At 47.8% G+C, this 17,577-nt stretch overlaps 2 protein-coding genes across 3 annotated transcripts in view; both read right to left on the bottom strand.

Moving 5' to 3' along the window:
• Positions 1-1,429: 1,429 nt before the first annotated feature.
• EIF3G (eukaryotic translation initiation factor 3 subunit G) lies at positions 1,430-9,303 on the bottom strand (the record flags this gene model as incomplete). Of its 2 annotated transcripts, XM_079958802.1 has the most annotated exons (11): positions 9,153-9,303; positions 8,081-8,127; positions 6,543-6,677; positions 6,355-6,443; positions 5,295-5,354; positions 4,231-4,335; positions 3,611-3,800; positions 3,373-3,480; positions 3,037-3,173; positions 2,679-2,785; positions 1,430-1,534 (listed from the first exon to the last, which is right to left on the bottom strand). In XM_079958802.1, the coding sequence occupies exons 1-11, from the start codon at positions 9,170-9,172 to the stop codon at positions 1,519-1,521; spliced, it is 1,014 nt and encodes a 337-aa protein (XP_079814928.1). In that variant the 5' UTR covers positions 9,173-9,303. The 2 variants fall into 2 exon arrangements, with proteins under 2 accessions (XP_079814928.1, XP_079814929.1); XM_079958803.1 differs by lacking the exon at positions 1,430-1,534 and having other exon boundaries at positions 2,675-2,785.
• A 1,795-nt stretch (positions 9,304-11,098) lies between these two features.
• DNMT1 (DNA methyltransferase 1) overlaps positions 11,099-17,577 on the bottom strand; it is a 51,589-nt gene continuing 45,110 nt past the window's right edge. Inside the window, exons 29-34 of the mRNA XM_079958650.1 lie at positions 16,900-17,077; positions 16,201-16,396; positions 14,410-14,573; positions 13,327-13,443; positions 12,331-12,421; positions 11,099-11,598 (exon numbers count right to left, since the gene is read on the bottom strand). Of these exons, the coding sequence (XP_079814776.1) occupies positions 11,561-11,598; positions 12,331-12,421; positions 13,327-13,443; positions 14,410-14,573; positions 16,201-16,396; positions 16,900-17,077 (784 nt within the window). The 3' untranslated portion in view covers positions 11,099-11,560. The remainder of the gene's footprint in view (positions 11,599-12,330; positions 12,422-13,326; positions 13,444-14,409; positions 14,574-16,200; positions 16,397-16,899; positions 17,078-17,577) is intronic.

Genomic DNA, 17,577 nt, shown 5'->3' with positions numbered 1-17,577 from the left:
GAAGAGACCACAAGGGCCATTGAGTCCAACCCCCTGCCAAGCAGGAAACACCATCAGAGCACTCCTGACATATGGTTGTCAAGCCTCTGCTTAAAGACCTCCAAAGGAGGAGACTCCACCACACTCCTTGGCAGCAAATTCCACTGTCGAACAGCTTACTGTCAGGAAGTTCTTCCTAATGTTTAGGTGGAATCTTCTTTCTTGCAGTTTGGAGCCATTGCTCCGTGTCCGCTTCTCTGGAGCAGCAGAAAACAACCTTTCTCCCTCCTCTATGTGACATCCTTTTATATATTTGAACATGGCTATCATATCACCCCTTAACCTCCTCTTCTCCAGGCTAAACATGCCCAGCTCCCTTAGCCGTTCCTCATAAGGCATCGTTTCCAGGCCTTTGACCATTTTGGTTGCCCTCCTCTGGACACGTTCCAGTTTGTCAGTGTCCTTCTTGAACTGTGGTGCCCAGAACTGGACACAGTACTCCAGGTGAGGTCTGACCAGAGCAGAATACAGTGGTACTATTACTTCCCTTGATCTAGATGCTATACTCCAATTGATGTAGCCCAGAATTGCATTGGCTTTTTTAGCTGCCGCGTCACACTGTTGGCTCATGTCAAGTTTGTGGTCAACCAAGACTCCTAGATCCTTTTCACATGTACTGCTCTCAAGCCAGGTGTCACCCATCTTGTATTTGTGCCTCTCATTTTTTTTGCCCAAGTGCAATACTTTACATTTCTCCCTGTTAAAATTCATCTTGTTTGTTTTGGCCCAGTTCTCTAATCTGTCAAGGTCATTTTGAAGTGTGATCCTGTCCTCTGGGGTGTTAGCCCCTGTTTGCTGGTCAGCTTAATTTTTTAGAAAAAGGAAGGTAAGGGCCACTGTATAGATGTGACTGCATAGCAAACTGCACCACCTTAAATTACTTTTGCATGGTTGTAAAAAGGTGCAGCTGGCATCCTGGCAGAAAAGATTAAAAACATGCAAAAAATGTAAAGTGGATCTTACATTGCATACTGGAATTAAAGGGATATTGTAAGATTGAGAGCCTTTTCTAAAGAGAACTGTAAGAGTCTGTTACTCACTCCTCTTAATTTGGTCATTACTGGAGGAGGCTGCAGAGAGTTCAGAATGTGGCAGTAAGTCAGTAAATGGCATCAGCTGAGCAAGCCACACAAAGACACCTTCCTTTCGCTACACCTAATCCCACTCTGGATCAAACCCAGTGAAACAGTTCAAGATTTACTTTAGAGGCCTGGGTCTTCATCTAAAACAGGGTTATTAACATAATAAAAATTAAACACTCTTGCATCAGAAAGCCTGTGTATTTAACAAATCACTCAGTAAAAAGAAACTCAGCTGTTAAAATGAAATTGGGTGACTCCAGCAACAATAGGGCTATTTTGATGAGGTACTGAGACAAACCACAAGAGAGTGACTGAAAGGAACCTTTATTAGTGACTATTATTTCCAGTGAGGAGCAAAACTGGGCAATTTCCAAAGACAAATGCCGGACAGGAAGCCTCAGTTGGTGGAAGGTCTGGGGATGGGAAGGGAAAAAAAGAGACATTAATATTTTAACAAGTGGACGACTGAAGATTTTGCATCCAATGCATCACCTGGAGAATCTGTTCCTCATATTTAAGAACAAAGCTGTTGCTAGGCCTCATGTTGTGAGAAAAGCTTGAAAATTTAAGGGCAACTTCAGCTATGGACTCGGAAACAGGATTTAATGGTGACTCCTGTCTCCCCCTAAGTGCCCGTTGCTCTTCATGCCAACATGCTAGTTGTGGCTGGCTCCAAAAGATGGCAAGGTGGGAAATTTGCTAGGCTGCCAAGTGCTGCCTCCTCCTCCTCCTTTTTTGGAGGGGGTGGGGGAGAATGCACTGAGGTGCTTTGTTCCCCCAATCACTGGTCCCAAGTGCTCCTGACTTTGCTTCCAACAAAATTGTCTGATTCAAAATTCCACTAAGGCTGAATTTTATGGCCAAAACTGAGGGCTATTTTTTAAAAACTAAAATAGTGAATCCGCATAGCACTGCACCACTTCAGACAGCAGGCAGAAGTTCTCACAAATGAATGTTCCACCATACTTGAAGATAGATTTTGTGTAAATAGGAATCTTATCACGAGGGAGAATTCCATTTAAAATGGTACAGCTGAAAGACTAATATATAGAAACAGGTCTACTGTCTCAGTGAGAAGCAGACTGAAGATTTATGTAAGAAACATAAATTTGCAGTAACAGCAGAATTTGAGGCTGTTTGACAGGCACACTGCTGAAAGGAATTAAATAGCCTACCCTATACCCTATATAAGGGACACGGGTGTAGCTGTGGGTTAAACCACAGAGCCTAGGACTTGCCGATCAGGTCAGCGGTTCGAATCCCCGCAATGAGGTGAGCTCCCGTTGCTCAGTCCCAGCTCCTGCCAACCTAGCAGTTCGAAAGCACGTCAAAGTGCAAGTAGATAAATAGGTATCGCTCCGGCGGGAAGGTAAACGGCGTTTCCGTGTGCTGCTCTGGTTCACCAGAAGCGGCTTAGTCATGCTGGCCACATGACCCAGAAGCTGTACGTCAGCTCCCTTGGCCAATAAAATGAGATGAGCGCTGCAACCCCAGAGTCGGTCACGGCTGGACCTAATGGTCAGGGGTCCCTTTACCTTTATATAGAGTTCTACTTACTTGGCCCATTCCACATTTAGGATCAGGTGATCATAGCCAAAGCCAGATACCCCTGCAATGGCCCTAGCAGCATCTTCTCGGCGATGGAAGCTGATGAAGGCAAAGCCCTGAAGGTAAGCAACAGGAAAGATGAAAATAAGAGATAAGGAAGGTAATTTTTGCTTGTATCTATATTATTATTTATAATTAATTTTTTATTAATCATTTGTATACCGCCCTTTACCTGCAGGTCTCAGGGCAGTTACAACATAAAAGCACAATATAAAAGCACAATGTCTTCCAGCACTCACCTGTTGCCACCTCTTTCCCCACTTTGAACCTACCAAGTTCAGCCCAATTATCAATCCCTCTTTCTCACCTTGGATTGGCCAGTGGTTTTGTCCTTGGCTAAGTAGATGCGGGATATGGACCCAAAAGGACGGAACAGTTCCTGCAGGTCAGTCTCTCGGGTGTCCTCAGACAGATTGGTGACTCGGATGGTGGCATTATCATCGGCTAAGATACAAGGAGAACTGTTGGATCAGGGTAGCAGAAACTGAAGGACTCTTAAATACCTGCCAGCTCAACTATCTTTAAAGCAGGCCTAGGCTTGTATGGCACAGAATATACACAGGACTAGACTGCTAGATGCCAACAGCTACTGCTGTCAGGACACGTCAGATTCAGTCCCTACCTCCCCTCAAAGGCAATCTACCTCTACGGTTAGGCTGCATGGACTCCCCTCTGCGCGTGGCTCCATCTCTCAGGCTGGGTGGAACATACTTCCCAGTCTTGCTTTGCTGGGCTTGAACAGGTTCTGGTTCTGCAGAAACAAAATGCAGTGTTAGTCAAACTCGGAGCACAACTCTCCTTCTCATCCCTGGCATAAGCCAACCTATCTGTCTCTGCAGGAAGGGCTCACCCCATATCCTCTGCCTTTTTGCACCCCTCACCTCCTGGCAGTTTGTCCTTCTCGCCTGTGGAGAGCCCCAGCTGCTCTGCCAGCTCCTTCTGCATAGGTCCCAGGGTGTCCTTATATGGGCAGCGAGTGGTCCAATGATCACCCTTGCAGATACGGCACGACACAATCTTCTGCCCTTTCAGCTTGTTCATGGGGTCCTCCTCCTCTTGGCAATTCAGGTCCTGGCAAAGGACACATCTGAGTGTGTGAGCAACTGAAAGTCTGCTTGTCTTCCCACCCACATTCAGAGCCCACAAAACAATTAAGTTCCAACCAAGTGTCTCTGATCAGCAGTGTCTTGGCTGTGCCAGTAGTCTTAGGAATGTCAGAATGTTAACAGGCAACGGCAGCAGCTCAGTGGCAGACACCTGCTTTGGAAGCAGGAGGTCGCATGTTTCCCTTTCTCAAGGACCTGCTCCCTGAAGCCCTGGAGAGCAGCTGCCACTCAAGGTGGACAATCCTGTGCTAAATGGCCAGGGGGCTGACTCAGAACAAAGCAGCTTCCCGTGCCATTTCCCCGCCCCCCCCCCCCAGAAACACAAGCACCACAACCCATCTTGAAACCTCTGCTCTTTATTTTCACCCCCTGCTTTCCTGCATGCTGCCACTCACCTCCTTACTGGTGATGAAAGTCATGAACACATCATCGCTCACAGTGGTAGTGGCCACATTTGGGCCAGGGGCATCAAACTCAGAGTTTCCAAATTTTTTCCAGTTCTAGAGAGCAGAACAAAAGAGCTGGATGAAGTCTTTGATCTCATTTGCTATCCCCAAGAAGTGGGGGAGAAAGATGATGCAAGACAGACATAGTAGGAATAGGCTGGAGAGACCAGCAGGGTGATTTCTAAAAGAATCCCCAGCTGGCAGATTCCAAATTCTGAGCAAATTGCACACCAGCTGCTGCAAAGCAAAACATTCTGTCAACAAGATGTAAAGAGTATCAAAACACCATTTAAGTTCCAGCATCTCAAAATATGAGATACTACAATGAAAAAAAAACCTTGGGTGTCCCCCCCACCCTTAGCCAGCCTCTCCCAACATGGTGCCCTCCAGATGTTGTTGGAATGTAACTCCCATCATCTAGCCAAATGTGAAGAATACATGCAAAAACAACGTCTTCACTCAGAAAGAGAGCAAGACTAAAATGTAACAGATCAGGAGGCTGAGTTCACAGAAAAGTCTGATGAGCACCAAAACTTGCATAACTGTGTGTGCAACTAATGGTGGGACCTCCCTTCAACAGGCCCTGGCTGAGGGTGGGCCTCAATTTTAAGCCAATCAAGAACAAATCCCAGACTTCACGTCTTTATGGACCTATTTGTTTTTCATTGGAATACTGGTTTGAGCTAAAAATATATATAGTTTTGGCTTTTAGACATCTCTTGCTCCAGCCGTGGGCCAGACTATATGGGGGGGGGGGAGATGAACGAATTCCTATGCCCCACAAATAACCCAGAGATGCATTTTAAATAAAAGGTCACATTCTACTCATGTAAAAACACATTGATTCCTGGGCCGTCCGCAGGCTGGATTGAGAAGGTAATTGGGCCGCATCCGGCCCATGGGCCTTAGGTTGCCTACCCCGGCATTAAATGTCTGTATACATATGCCTAGTATGCCTAGTGGTCAAGGAGGAAGGTGCAAGGGGATAAGCTTCACTCTCTTAGGTGACTCACCTTTCGCCTAGCCACAGCCTTTGAGGCCTTCCGGGTCTCAATTCGAAAGGTGCGGATAATCTGGCAAAGGATAGCAACATGTCATATTACGCTCAGGGCAAGAATCAACAAAGAGGAAATGGGAAAAGTCTGAGGATCACACCTGCAGGTAGAATTTGCTTGCTTCTTCCTGACCACACAGTTACTGTGCTTAAGTCACAACCAACCTCCACCCAAAAACCTATTCACTCAAGCCTGCAGAACTCGAGCAACATGGTATATTGGAGGAAAACATCTAGCAGGGTCATCACTTTCAGACTAAAAACATGAATGAACCACATGACATGGAGAGTTCTGCCCCCGTACAACCTAGGAAGTGGCGTGCTGAGAGAGACTGACAGAGATTTAAAGGCCTCAGATGTGAGAAATCCAGGCTAAAAACTGTTTTTGTGGACATGGGGATATTGGGAAGGGACAGAAACCGGGGCGGGGGGGGGGGGAGAATTTTTTTAAAAAATGTTTAAGACCTTTGTGTTTGATTATTATGACCTATTTTTAAGATAAAAGGGAAATTCGTGGAAGGAATTCGAGTCGACCTTAGAAAAGGATTTAATATTTATAAGAAAACTGGATAAGTAAAATTTGGCCAAGTAATAAGAATTAAGTATTTTTTTAAAAAATATATATATATAATAATAATATGTAAAGGATGAGAGATATGAACCTGCTGAGCTAATTTAATTGAATTAGGATGTATGAAGGGGGGGTGGGGGGAGGTCAAGAACTGGGGTTAGGAAAGTAAGGATATGAAACTTTATATGTGTTGTCTTTGTCTGTGTGTGTGTGTCTGTGTTTATAAAATGTGAAAACTCAATAAAAATTTTATAAAAAAAAAAAAGGAAGTGGCGTGCTGGGAGATGAACTTTCACTGTCAACGAAAGGCAACTGGAAGTGAGGGTGGGGCCAAATCCCTAAGAACACAAGACACCAAGAGGATAATATGGAGGTGACCCTGAGAATGAGAGCTGGGGGGTGGGGTGGGGAGGAGAGAGATATGGCTTGATCCCAAGCCCTCACTCACCTTCACCTTGCGGCCATCCTCCTCTTCCCTGTACTCAGTCACTGTTTTGATGTTTCCATTCACAAGCTCCTTGGGTGATGGGAGAGGTTCTGTAAAAAGTAGTGGGGGTGGGAACTATAGTAATCTTTCTGTGTCTCCAAGTCACCCAATACTGCAGTCCCTTTTTGAAATGCAAAGTGAACTTTTACCTCCTTTCACAAGCTCAGGCTCAATGCTTACAGTTACATTTACAGCTCCACCTCCACCTCCACCTCCACCTCCACCTCCACCCAGCACTCCACTCAGGGGGATGTCCTTGAGCAGGTCACTGGTGATGCATTTATCTGTGTTGGGAAAGCACAATAACTCAATTAAAGTCTTTACATGAAGGATATTATCATTCTCTCTAATAGTAAATTAGTATGGTCAAATTTGTATAGCCATTAGGAATGAAAACAGGGCTGCCCAAAATAAAATACATACAGAGGTAAGGATACTTATAAATACCTAAGTACTCCTGAACATGGCCCCATTAACTTCAAGTACCTTTGGAATGTTGACAGCACAGAGATAAGAAAATTTAGAGGAAGAACTCATTGTTTGGAGTGGAGGGTTCTGGGTTCACAATGAATATTATTATTATTATTATGAGAAAGTTAAGACCTCTTGGAAGGAATTCAACATTAGCAGTTTGCTCCATCTGAGCAAGCATATCTGCTTACCTGATGGAATGATCTGCCCTCAGTGTGGCTCAGAAACTATTACTCAGAATTACTGCATTTTTCGCCCTATAAGGCGCACTGGCCCATAGGACGCACCTTGGGGTTTTTTTTTTGGGGGGGGGGCGGGGGAGAATTAATAAAAAAAATGTATTCCCCCCCCCCCAGAACAGGCTGCCGCCTCAAGCCTTGCGCACCCGGCGGGACCTCCCGCCGGGCGCACAAGGCTTGCGGACAGCAGCCCGAAGCACAGGGGGTGCTCTGCAACCTACCCCGTGCTTCGGGCTGCTGGCTGCCGCCCCAAGCCTCACGCGCCCGGTGGGACCTCCCGCCAGGTGCGCAAGGCTTGCGGACAGCAGCCCGAAGCACGGGGCATCCTCCAGAGGGCGCCCCATGCTTCGGGCTGCAGGCTGCCGCCCGCAAGCCTTGCGAGCCTGTGGGAACTCCCGCCGGGCGCACAAGTCTTGTGGATAGCTTCCTGAAGTGTGGAGAGCGAGGGGGTTGGTGCGCACCGACGCCTCTCGCTCTCCAGGCTTCAGCGAAAGCCTGCATTCGCCCCATAGGACGCACACACATTTTCCCTTCATTTTTGGAAGGGAAAAAGTGCGTCCTATAGAGCGAAAAATACGGTAACATGTTTAACTTATACTCCCTCCTTGCCCCTTCAAAATGGATTGTTGGGGCCAGGCTTCCATTTCTTTGGAAGAGCACTGTGACTTCTCGGGGTGCGGAAGGAAGTGTGGTGAGGCAAGAGGAATGGGGCCACACTGGGAGGCAGGCAGCTGCCTGACTTGTATAGCACCATAAACTTGTCAGAAGGCATCCAGGTGGGATAGACAAGGAAAAAGCAGAGGCTAGCTGCAATCTAATTTTCTTGGTGTGTTCAAGATGTGGGTACAGATTTCAAGGTACAAGGAAAATAAAACCCATTCTAGATGGGGTGGAAGTCTGCTCTGACTTCTCCTGGGCGAAAGGGGCTGCTCTTCCTTTAACATGCACCTTGTTCAATGACACATGAAATTTCTCACCATCATCCCCTTCCTCTTCCACTTGGTCTGCCCAACTGGGCTTGGAGCTGAAACAGAGTTAGAGATACCAAGTTAAGTATCTGTTCAGTTAATGTGAATGTATAGAGTTCTTGCTTGATCCTCTAACCTTGGCAATTGCTCTTCCCACAGCCAGTACTTTCTTACTACTTACTTGTAGTAAGACTAGTCCCTGACCCCCACCCATATACCTCATACTCTCATTGCGAGTCACTTTAATTCTACCAAAATGCACATTGGCTTCTTCATATAAAAGATAGGAATGTCTTCCAACCACATTCCAAATGGCATCCACAATACTAACTCCACCCTGAAACTCTATTCCAGGTACTCTGCCATTAACCCATTTGGTCAACAGCTGTTCTTTTATTTCCTCTTCTGCCCAACCTCCAAGGAAAAGCATCCGACTACTAGTCAGCCACAACCTACTAAACATTCTCTCACGCTTTCTGACCAAGGCCCAGGAGTTCTGCCCCCAAGAGATAAACACGTCCCCCCAAAGGGCACAGGAGTCCCCACAGAACAAGGTCTCCCAAGCTAAGGCTTCATCTTCTCTCTTCTACCCTCCTGCATGCTGTTCGCCTTCCAACCCCCCGTGCTTCACTGTGCCCCAAAGCCAGCAAAGAGCCACCTTCTCCTGGCCAAAGTATTTACCTCTCATTCCAATAGCTCCCTCGCCCTTACAAGACCTTCTCTTGTCCAGGCACCCAATGCGCCCCCCGCCGTGGCGGCTCAGCCGTCCAGAGCTCCTCGGCACCTGCGCAAATCTCCCCCCCATTAAACTCTGGAGCCCCTGCCTGGGTCTGCGACCGGAAAGGGGCTGCCCGGCAGAGGCGGCGCAGGCCCACTCCCGCCTGGGGGCTTCCTGGGGCTGGACTAGATGGTCCGGAGGGCTCCCTCCCTCCCTCCCTCCCTCTCTCGGCTTCTCCGAGCCCGCGTCTCCACGAGGCCCGAGCGCCAGGCGGAGCGAGCAGGCCGCGCAGCCCTGGCGGGGCTCCGGGGAGGCCTCCGGGCCGCCGCCCTCGCCCCCCCCCCGCCCGGCCCCCGCTCTCACTCGTAGTCCCCCGTCGGCATGGCCGCCCAGCAGCAGGGGAAGCGCGGGCCTCGGGCGCACGAAGCGGGTCGGGCGACTCTCCGGCGCGTCGCGGAGCCCAGCAGAGGCCTCGGCGCGCGCAGCACCCTGGGAAGCGTCGTCTCTCCGGCGCGGGGGCTGACGGGTGGGGAGGCCTCTCGCGCCTGCGCCTCCCGGGCCGAGGCGGGCGGGCGGCCATCTTGGGAGCGGGAGCCCGGCAGGGAGGCGCCTTTCCCTTCCTCGAAGTGCCCCGCCTCCCTCTCAGCCTGAAAGGAGAAGCAGCTTCGCCAAAGAAGATGGAGGACACCTCGAAGGACCCAGCCGTCTGAGTAGAGCGCAAAATGAGTCCGCAAAGGCAAATGCTATTCTGTCTCCCGATCGAGTCCTGCTCTCTTCGGCCTCGGTCAGACCCCACCGGGAATCCTGTGTCCAGTTCTGGGCATCGCCATTGAAGGAGGATGTTGGCAAGCCGAGGAGGGAGACCAAGAGGAGGCTGAGGGGAGACAGGAGAGCCATTGGCTTTAAGGAGATTCTGGCTAAACATTAGAAAGAGCTTTCTGTTCAGCAGGGGAACGATGTCCCTGGAAGGTTGTGGACTCTCCGTCCTTGGAGGTTTTTAAGCGGAGCTTGGGTGGTCTCTTGTCTTTGGATGCAGGGGGTGCACTAGATGACCCTTCCAACTCCACAATTGTAAGATTTTATGAAAGGTCCTTACAGCATAATGCAATTTAGTTCCATATGATTAAGCAGTTATAAATAAATGAGCCCCCCCCCCCCAATAATGTACTCAGATAAACTGGCCAGTGCAGCTCTTTTGGGGTAAAATACTTTGGTTATAATTACAGGCTACATCCAACTAAATCCTACTTAGTGCAGACCCTTTGAAATCAATGCTTGGATTTTTATTTCATTTCAGGGAGTCTACTCAGAGGACTAGAATCAGAGGTAAACCATATTTGTGTGTGTTGTGTAAATTTATATAGCAAAAGGCAAGGGAAAACGAGTGCTGAGAGCAAATGCAGAAAGGATGGGATGAGTGCATATTCTTGCACAGCCGTGGGTTGGCCTAGATGATCCTCATCGGGGTCCCTTCCCACTCTACAATACTGTAATTCTGTGAGAAAGGAGCCAAAAGGGGAAAATTGCTCCCCAAAGGTTTCTTTCCAGGGTGAGAAAGGACTTAAAGAGAGGCGGGAAAGACTTAAGCAGGGAGATGTGGAAAGGTGGGAGGGGGTGAAGAGAGAGAGGGAGGAAAGTGTCACTGTTCATCTGTTCACAGCATCAACAGAGCCTTGGGATACTTCAGAAACACAGCACATTACTCAGGAAAATAGTGGGTGTAAGTGCTTCAGCCTGCACTGGCCGCCTTCTGCTTCCGCCTCCCAGAGGAGTACAGGGAGGCGCTGCCTGAGCCTGAGTGGGTTCAGGAGGGGCAGCACAGGCACAGCTCTCAGAGGGAGGGAAGGGGGGGGAAGGAGGAGCAGGTGAAGAGGATGCCCCCCTCTCACTCAGACCACCCCCCTTTCTCCACTATTGCCTCACCGTGCTAGCCATCTACTTGCAGGAAGATTTTTTTTAAAAAAATAATTACACTAAAAACATACTCTGCGGCCTGTATATATAAAAGGTTGGGGGTCGGAAGTAGCCCTCTTGCTGATCACGTTCTCTTCCGCAAGAGAATCCCTGGCACATGATCCCAGCTGAACTAAATAAAGCCCTGCCAATTTTCATGTTCCAGCACAGAGTCCAAGCAGGCAGACATTTCTGCCCTCAAAGCAGACATTCAGGCCTGCTTACCTACTAGCCATAATTTTCTTGGTGTGTAGAAATGAGCCAGCATTCTTGTGCTTAGATTTCAGAGGCAACACTAGCACACCAGACACAATGGGCAAATTCATCTGAAGAAAGTCAGAAATACCCTCTTTGAATAATTTATAGCAGAGATTTTATTTGAAGAAATATTACAACATATAAAAACTACATAAAGTATTAATTTCCACTTGTACAAAGTGGTTGATTAATTTTCAATACAATGCATAATAAAAACACCCGCAACCCTTCCCCCCAACACACACACACACACACACGCACGCATGAAGTGGCAGGCACTGCACAGTTGGATCACTTGTGAATAGTTATTTGGAACATCAAAACAGCTTCAGAATGTCAGCCAAGTAGACAAACACTGCTCACAAATACAGGCTTGAAAAGAGAAAGACAGAACACAAAATAATTCCCCAAACAAACAAAAACTTCCAACAATTTTCAGCATGTCCAGAAGAAAGCAAATAAACCAGAAAATGAAATGAAGAAAATTAAAAACAATCAGTGCATGTTTGGGTGTTCAGGTGCTGGAACAGAAGAGCAGCAGGTGACGGGCTACTGACAAATTAATCTGAAATGTCCATCTTTTCCTGCTTGATGTTACCTGCAGAAGAACAAAATATACCAGAGAGATAAATTAGATATGTTATTCCAGGGATGGGAAACTTGTGGCTTCCCATCAGGCAGCATTTATTGCTAGTGGTCAGGGATGATGGGTGTTGTAGTCCAACAACATCTAGAGAGCTAAATGTCCTCCAGTCTCTAGGTGTGCATGTGAGGGTGTCCAAGAAGCACAAGGGCCCTGTGCAAATACAGTGGTACTTCAGGTTACATTCGCTTCAGGTTACACACTCCGCTAACCCAGAAATAGTGCTTCAGGTTAAATACTTTGCTTCAGGATAAGAACAGAAATCGGGCTCCGGCGGCGCGGCAGCAGCAGGAGGCCCCATTAGCTAAAGTGGTGCTTCAGGTTAAGAACAGTTTCAGGTTAAGAACGGACCTCCGGAACGAATTAAATACTTAACTCGAGGTACAACTGTAAAAGCAACCCCATTAGTTCTTTCTGGAGTGGGGGGAAATCCCTCCCTCCCTTCCTTAGCTGCCTCAATAGTTACTCCCAGGACAGGCAAGAGCTAGAATGGTAGCAACTGACCTAAGTCAGGGAAGATGATGCAGAAGTACTGTGCTGCGAAAGAGGCTGCAATCGTAGCCCAAACAGGTGTGGAGGCATGTCCCTGCTTCATGCCACAGATGGGACATGGAGTCTGCCAGAGCTGTGGGAACAGGTTGCTCAGAAGTCCTCTTTAAAATACATCACCGAAATACCATAGCTTACCTGTAGCATCCTCTTTCATTTTGGCCAACACACACAATTTGATCTCTAGTCCGATGGCTTTGGCCAGAGGTGGAGGCACTGCGTTACCCACCTGCAAAAACACCGCCAGGGCAGGGGCAGAATAAACAGTCATCACATGTCTGCAAACCACCTCACTTACTGCTAAGTATTTGTAGGGCCACCAAAGCAGGTGGTGGTGGGGTGTGTGCAAATGGAACCCAAAGGTACCAAAACTTTCTCCCTTCCTCTTTTTGCTCACTGTGAGCAAGCCATCTGTTGATTTGGCAATCAAAAGTTTCAGAGTATAAAACGCATTAGAATATTAAGCCATCATCTAATGCTATCTTTTACAATAAGTATTTCAGCAAGGGTATTTAATCTCTTTCCTTGTGTATGCGTATTTGTATACACGCATGCAAACACGCTCACTCTTCCCTGGTGGAGAAATCTCTTTGTTGCATCCTCCTGGGCAGCTGCTTCTAGCATCTTGAGTTCTTCTCAGTTTACACAAATTCAGAAATTTGAAGCATCAGGAAGCTTTAAAGGTTTCATCAGAAGGTTTTTAAACTTGTTCCAGCTTACATGGCTTTGATAACCTCTAATCTTCTAAAGAAATGTGCAAGGCAAGACAGCTATATGCTTGTCAGCCCCTTTATTTTAATTTTGAAATAATGATAGGTCTGTGCTCTAGCACTAACTTTCAGACAGCTAAAAAACAAACAAACAAAAAGTAACAAAGCAACAGGGATGCTTTGGTATCTTTCTGGGCATCTCCACTTCTTTTAAAAGCAGGGATGAGGAACTTGTGGCTCTCCAGGTGTTGTTTGACTCCAACTTGCAGTAGCACCCAGACAGCATGGCCAATGGTCAGGGATGATGGGAACATTTAGAGGGCCACAGGTGTCCTAGCCATGCTCTAAAAGCGTAAGAAGCTGTCCCATAAAAGTTGACATCTAAAGGTCTCCCTCCCCACTCAAAACATCTGTGGCAACCTACCTGTCTGTGCTTGTCAAGGACATTTCCAAACAGACGGTAGGTATCTGGAAACCCCTGGGACCGTGCGCACTCACGCACACTCACGACCCGGTGCTGCTCAGGATGAAGCACACGCCCCTGCAAAAAAGGGTGGAAGACCATGAGCCATTTCCAGCTGATATTTGGGCTGTGTCCTTTCTCGGGGCATAAGGGGTAGAATTCAGTGCTGCACTATCAGCTCGCCAGATTGAACAACCCCCCACCCTCTGCAGTTCTGGGGTTTTTCCACCCCACACCTGAGCCAATATACCAAGAACTGCCTCTCCCCATATAAACTGACCCAGACTCTGCATTCCTCCGCATGAGCTCCAGAGGGTGGCAACACGAGAATGGACCTTTTTTTGCAGTGGCCCCCTGTTTGTGGACTCTTCTCCCCAGGGAGGTTCATCTGGTGCCTTCATTATATAACTTTAGACGCCAGGCAGAAACATTCCTCAGGCCTTGGGCTGACTGACATCCAATGCTTTTTTAAATGTGTTTGTGGGAGGGGGGTTATTTTTTTGTTTCTGTTTTGGCTGTTTATTTGTGCATGTTTCCCAAACTGGCCCTGTTTCATTTATTTATTATATTTACTTACTGCCCTTCATCAAAAGATCTCAAAGCAGTTCACATGATAAAAACATGAGGTAAAATAAATGAAACAGAGTCAATTTGGAAAACATGCAGGGGAAGGAGTGGGGGGAACTGTCCCTCAGACAGGGCCCCTGGGGCCCCTCCTGGTCCTCCACATGGCTTATTTAACAGCTTTCTTTACATAAAAATATAAAAAGAGAAGAAATCCAAAGCAGCCCATACTGCATAAAATCTTCAGGGAAACCTTTAGAATTCAGAGTAACTGAAGAAAGGCCTAACTGAAGAAAAGAAGCCTTCTAAATGGAAAAGGTTTTCCATGCTTCCTCAGTGTCCCTGACGTCAGGCAGTTGGACTTCCTGAGCAGTGAGTTCTGCGAGGCCAGAGGTGCCACCACAGAGAAAACACACCAGGCAATACAGCTAAACTCACAAAATATGCCACTGAATGCATTATCAAGCAGTTCTCTCTTACCTGTTTGCCCATGGGCTCAGGGTTGGTGACTGTTGTACTGAAGAACCCATCCCACTCTAATCTTCCATACAAGCCAGCCCAGTGGTTGTGCCGGTTCCCCGTGTGGGGCAGACACCAGGGGATCAGGGTGTTGAACTGCCGGTCCGCAGGGTCACATGGCTTGCCTGGGAAGGGTGACAGAGTTCAGACAAACCTTCCACTGAATGTGTGGACAAAGGGGGACAACAACCCTTTAACACAAGAATCTGAATTACACCACAAGCCTCAGAATAAAACTGCAAGGGGCCATGGACTGTAACATCCTAGAAAAGCCACGGTCTGTTTTCTAATTCGAAATACCGTTTCATTACCATTCCTTTAAAAGGGTATTTAAAATTGCCACAAAATCCTGAGGTCTACTGTCAAAGGAATTCACTGCAATTGCCAATCAACTGATAAGCACTTACAGTGACCTCACTTGAAAGCACTGCTGGGATTGCACCTTCAAAGGGATTTGTGTACCCACTGCCCAGCCATCTGTTGGCCCCAGCAAGCCTCTTTTAAGCTTCGAAGGAAGTGGTTTGAATGCAAACCTTTTGCAGGAGAAAGCCAGTCCATTTGCAGAAGTGGTTAGGATCCTAACCACTTTCTCTAAACAGAGAAAGCGACCCCTCTTGGCTGCACTAGGGAGACCCCAATGAAAAACTCAGTTCCAATGGGGGTCCCTGTCAGGGTCAATAAGCTAATCGACATGGACAGAGAACAGACCCCACCTGCCAACTGCACCTGCTCCACACAGATCCATTTGTAGAGCAGGCGGGGGCTGCTTGTATGGAATGACTCTGTGGACTAATTTGCGTGCAGCATGGGTTCCAATTAGGTCCATGGTTCAGAAGTTTCCCACAGCTGCCCTGGTAAAATGCCATTTGCCTTGTGGGCCTGGGGCTTACTCATGGACTACAAAGAATATTCCCTGGTAGCTTAAAAATGCAGGCCCACAAACCTAGGTCAGTAAAGATCTGTAGCTTTGGGGAGGAGAGAGCAAGGGGTTGTTACGCCCCGCCCCCCGCCCCCCGCAACTATTTCACTGTTCCTGCCACTAAATTCCAGTTAGGCACAATGTGAAGATCCAATTTAGACATAAAATCTATCTATCGGTGGCCTGTACCAAAATAGAGTGGCAGAGTTTGCTTATTAACTTGTAACAACTCACACTTCCTTCACAATCTCATAAATACACCTATATTCCAGTTTCAATTACAGTACGGTCGCGTATACTCGATCTGCCCCCACACAAGTACCCTTACCTTCAGAGCCTGTTCGGTGACCACGTTCCTTACCATGCAAGCAAGGTGGAGAGCTTTGAAGCTCAGCACACATTCTGGCATGGTCTTACAAGAACTTGCGGGGCCGTCTGAGTTCCCAGTAGAGAATCCTAGAGCCCATGTGCTAAGCGGGACTTGCCTGATAAGCAAGGCGGAGAGCTTCAAAGCTCTTTCTCCATCAGGAAAAGCCAGTACATAAAGAGCTTTGAAGCTCTCTGCCTTGTGCAATTTCAATTGGCTGGCTTTCAACCAAATTGTGCGTAAGATGCAATTGTACTATACAACTATTCTAAGGTTTTAATCATTTATAAGTTAACCATTTTCAATTAGTTCTCAGCCCTGGTTATTAACATTTCAGGTAACAGACCCAACAAAGACCCTGAAGCACTGAATCCATTAGGGATGAGAAGACCATCTAAAGGACTGAAGACTAAAAGAACCATCCTCTGGTGACTTGTGGCCACAATTCTCCTTCGGCATCCCGTACCTTCAGCGCAAGAGCAGACCCCCCGGAGGGCTCCTGTGCTGCTGCGCCCATTCTTCTTCTCATGGTGTGTGTAGCGCAGCTTGCGGGTGGTGGTGCCATCAGAGAGACGCACTTCAATGTTGGGCAGATCACGCCAGTCTGAGCCTGGGGCCAGAGGAATGTGTCTCATCCGAGCAGCCACCAGGGCACTCATATCCTAGGAAGACAAAGTCAAGAGTTCATCCCCTCCCTGTGCTTCAGCAGCAGCAGCAGCTTCCCAGTCAGAATCCATTAGGGCCACCGCTTACACCTCCGTATAAAAGGGACTACTCTTTCCCTGGTAGGAGACTCCTCAGCGGCACAAAGGGCACAATGGTGAGGAGGGGGCCGCACAGCACAGCTGCTTGGGTCCTTTTCTCCAGCAGCACAAGGGGAAGGGCTGCAGCTCAGTGGCAGAGGGTCTGCTTTGCATGCAGAAGGTCCCAGGTCCAATCCCCAACAGCATCTCCAGGCAGCGCTGGAAGAGAAGGCTGCCAATCGGTGGAAACAATGCTAGATGGATCAAAGGTCCAACTCTGCATGAGGCAGTTTCCCATGTTCAAATTGTGTGGCAGCCTAAGGACTTTGCTTCAGAAATCAGAATGCAGCTATCAAGAGAGCCTTCTTCCTAGGAAGCTCCACCCCATCACCAGATAACCATAGTAAGAAAAAGTGCTTCACCTTGCATATATGATCCCTGAGGATGGGCTGATACTGAGAGCCTCGAATTTGCCTCTGGAACCAAGATTGTGGCTCCCCATTGTAGGAGATTTCAAGTGCTGATGCCCCGTTCCTGATTTCAGGAAGGTCAGACATGGTGTCCCGGACTGTGATGGTTCGGAATGGGCCTGAATAGGTCCTAGAGAACAGCAGAAGAAGGTGCTTTACAGATCAACTCCTGCCTGGGCCTTCCCCTACTCGGGGGGGGGGGGCATGGCCCCACTCATACCAGGAAGCATGGTTCATTAGCAGGCTTTGGCTAAAACTTGCTTCCACTGACAAATAAAAAGCCTTACTTGAGAAGAGTAGTTATTCCCAACGTTAAAAAATAAGTTTCAGAAAACAGCTTCAAGATTATGGCTGCTGGCCAGAATAAGGGAAGGGGCCGAAAACTTTTTGCTGCAGGGCTCTTGGGAGCTTTTCCTGCCCTCTTTATGTATGTTGGACCCTGGTGGAAGGCATTCTGCACTCAGTTAACAGGGCTCAAAGCACAAGTGGAGGGGGCTCAGATAAATCTGTCCCTTGTCATGTGCGAATCAGCTCAAACATGCATCCAAAATGTGAATGAGAAACCTGACATATGTAAAAAAGAGGCTTATCTGCAAACAGTGGTGATCTTGCAATGAAACTGTGCAGTTT

The sequence above is a fragment of the Podarcis cretensis genome (assembly GCF_951804945.1).
Source record: "Podarcis cretensis genome assembly, chromosome: 17".
NCBI classification, from domain to species: Eukaryota; Metazoa; Chordata; class Lepidosauria; order Squamata; family Lacertidae; genus Podarcis; species Podarcis cretensis.
This window is presented reverse-complemented; position numbering and strand designations above follow the sequence as displayed.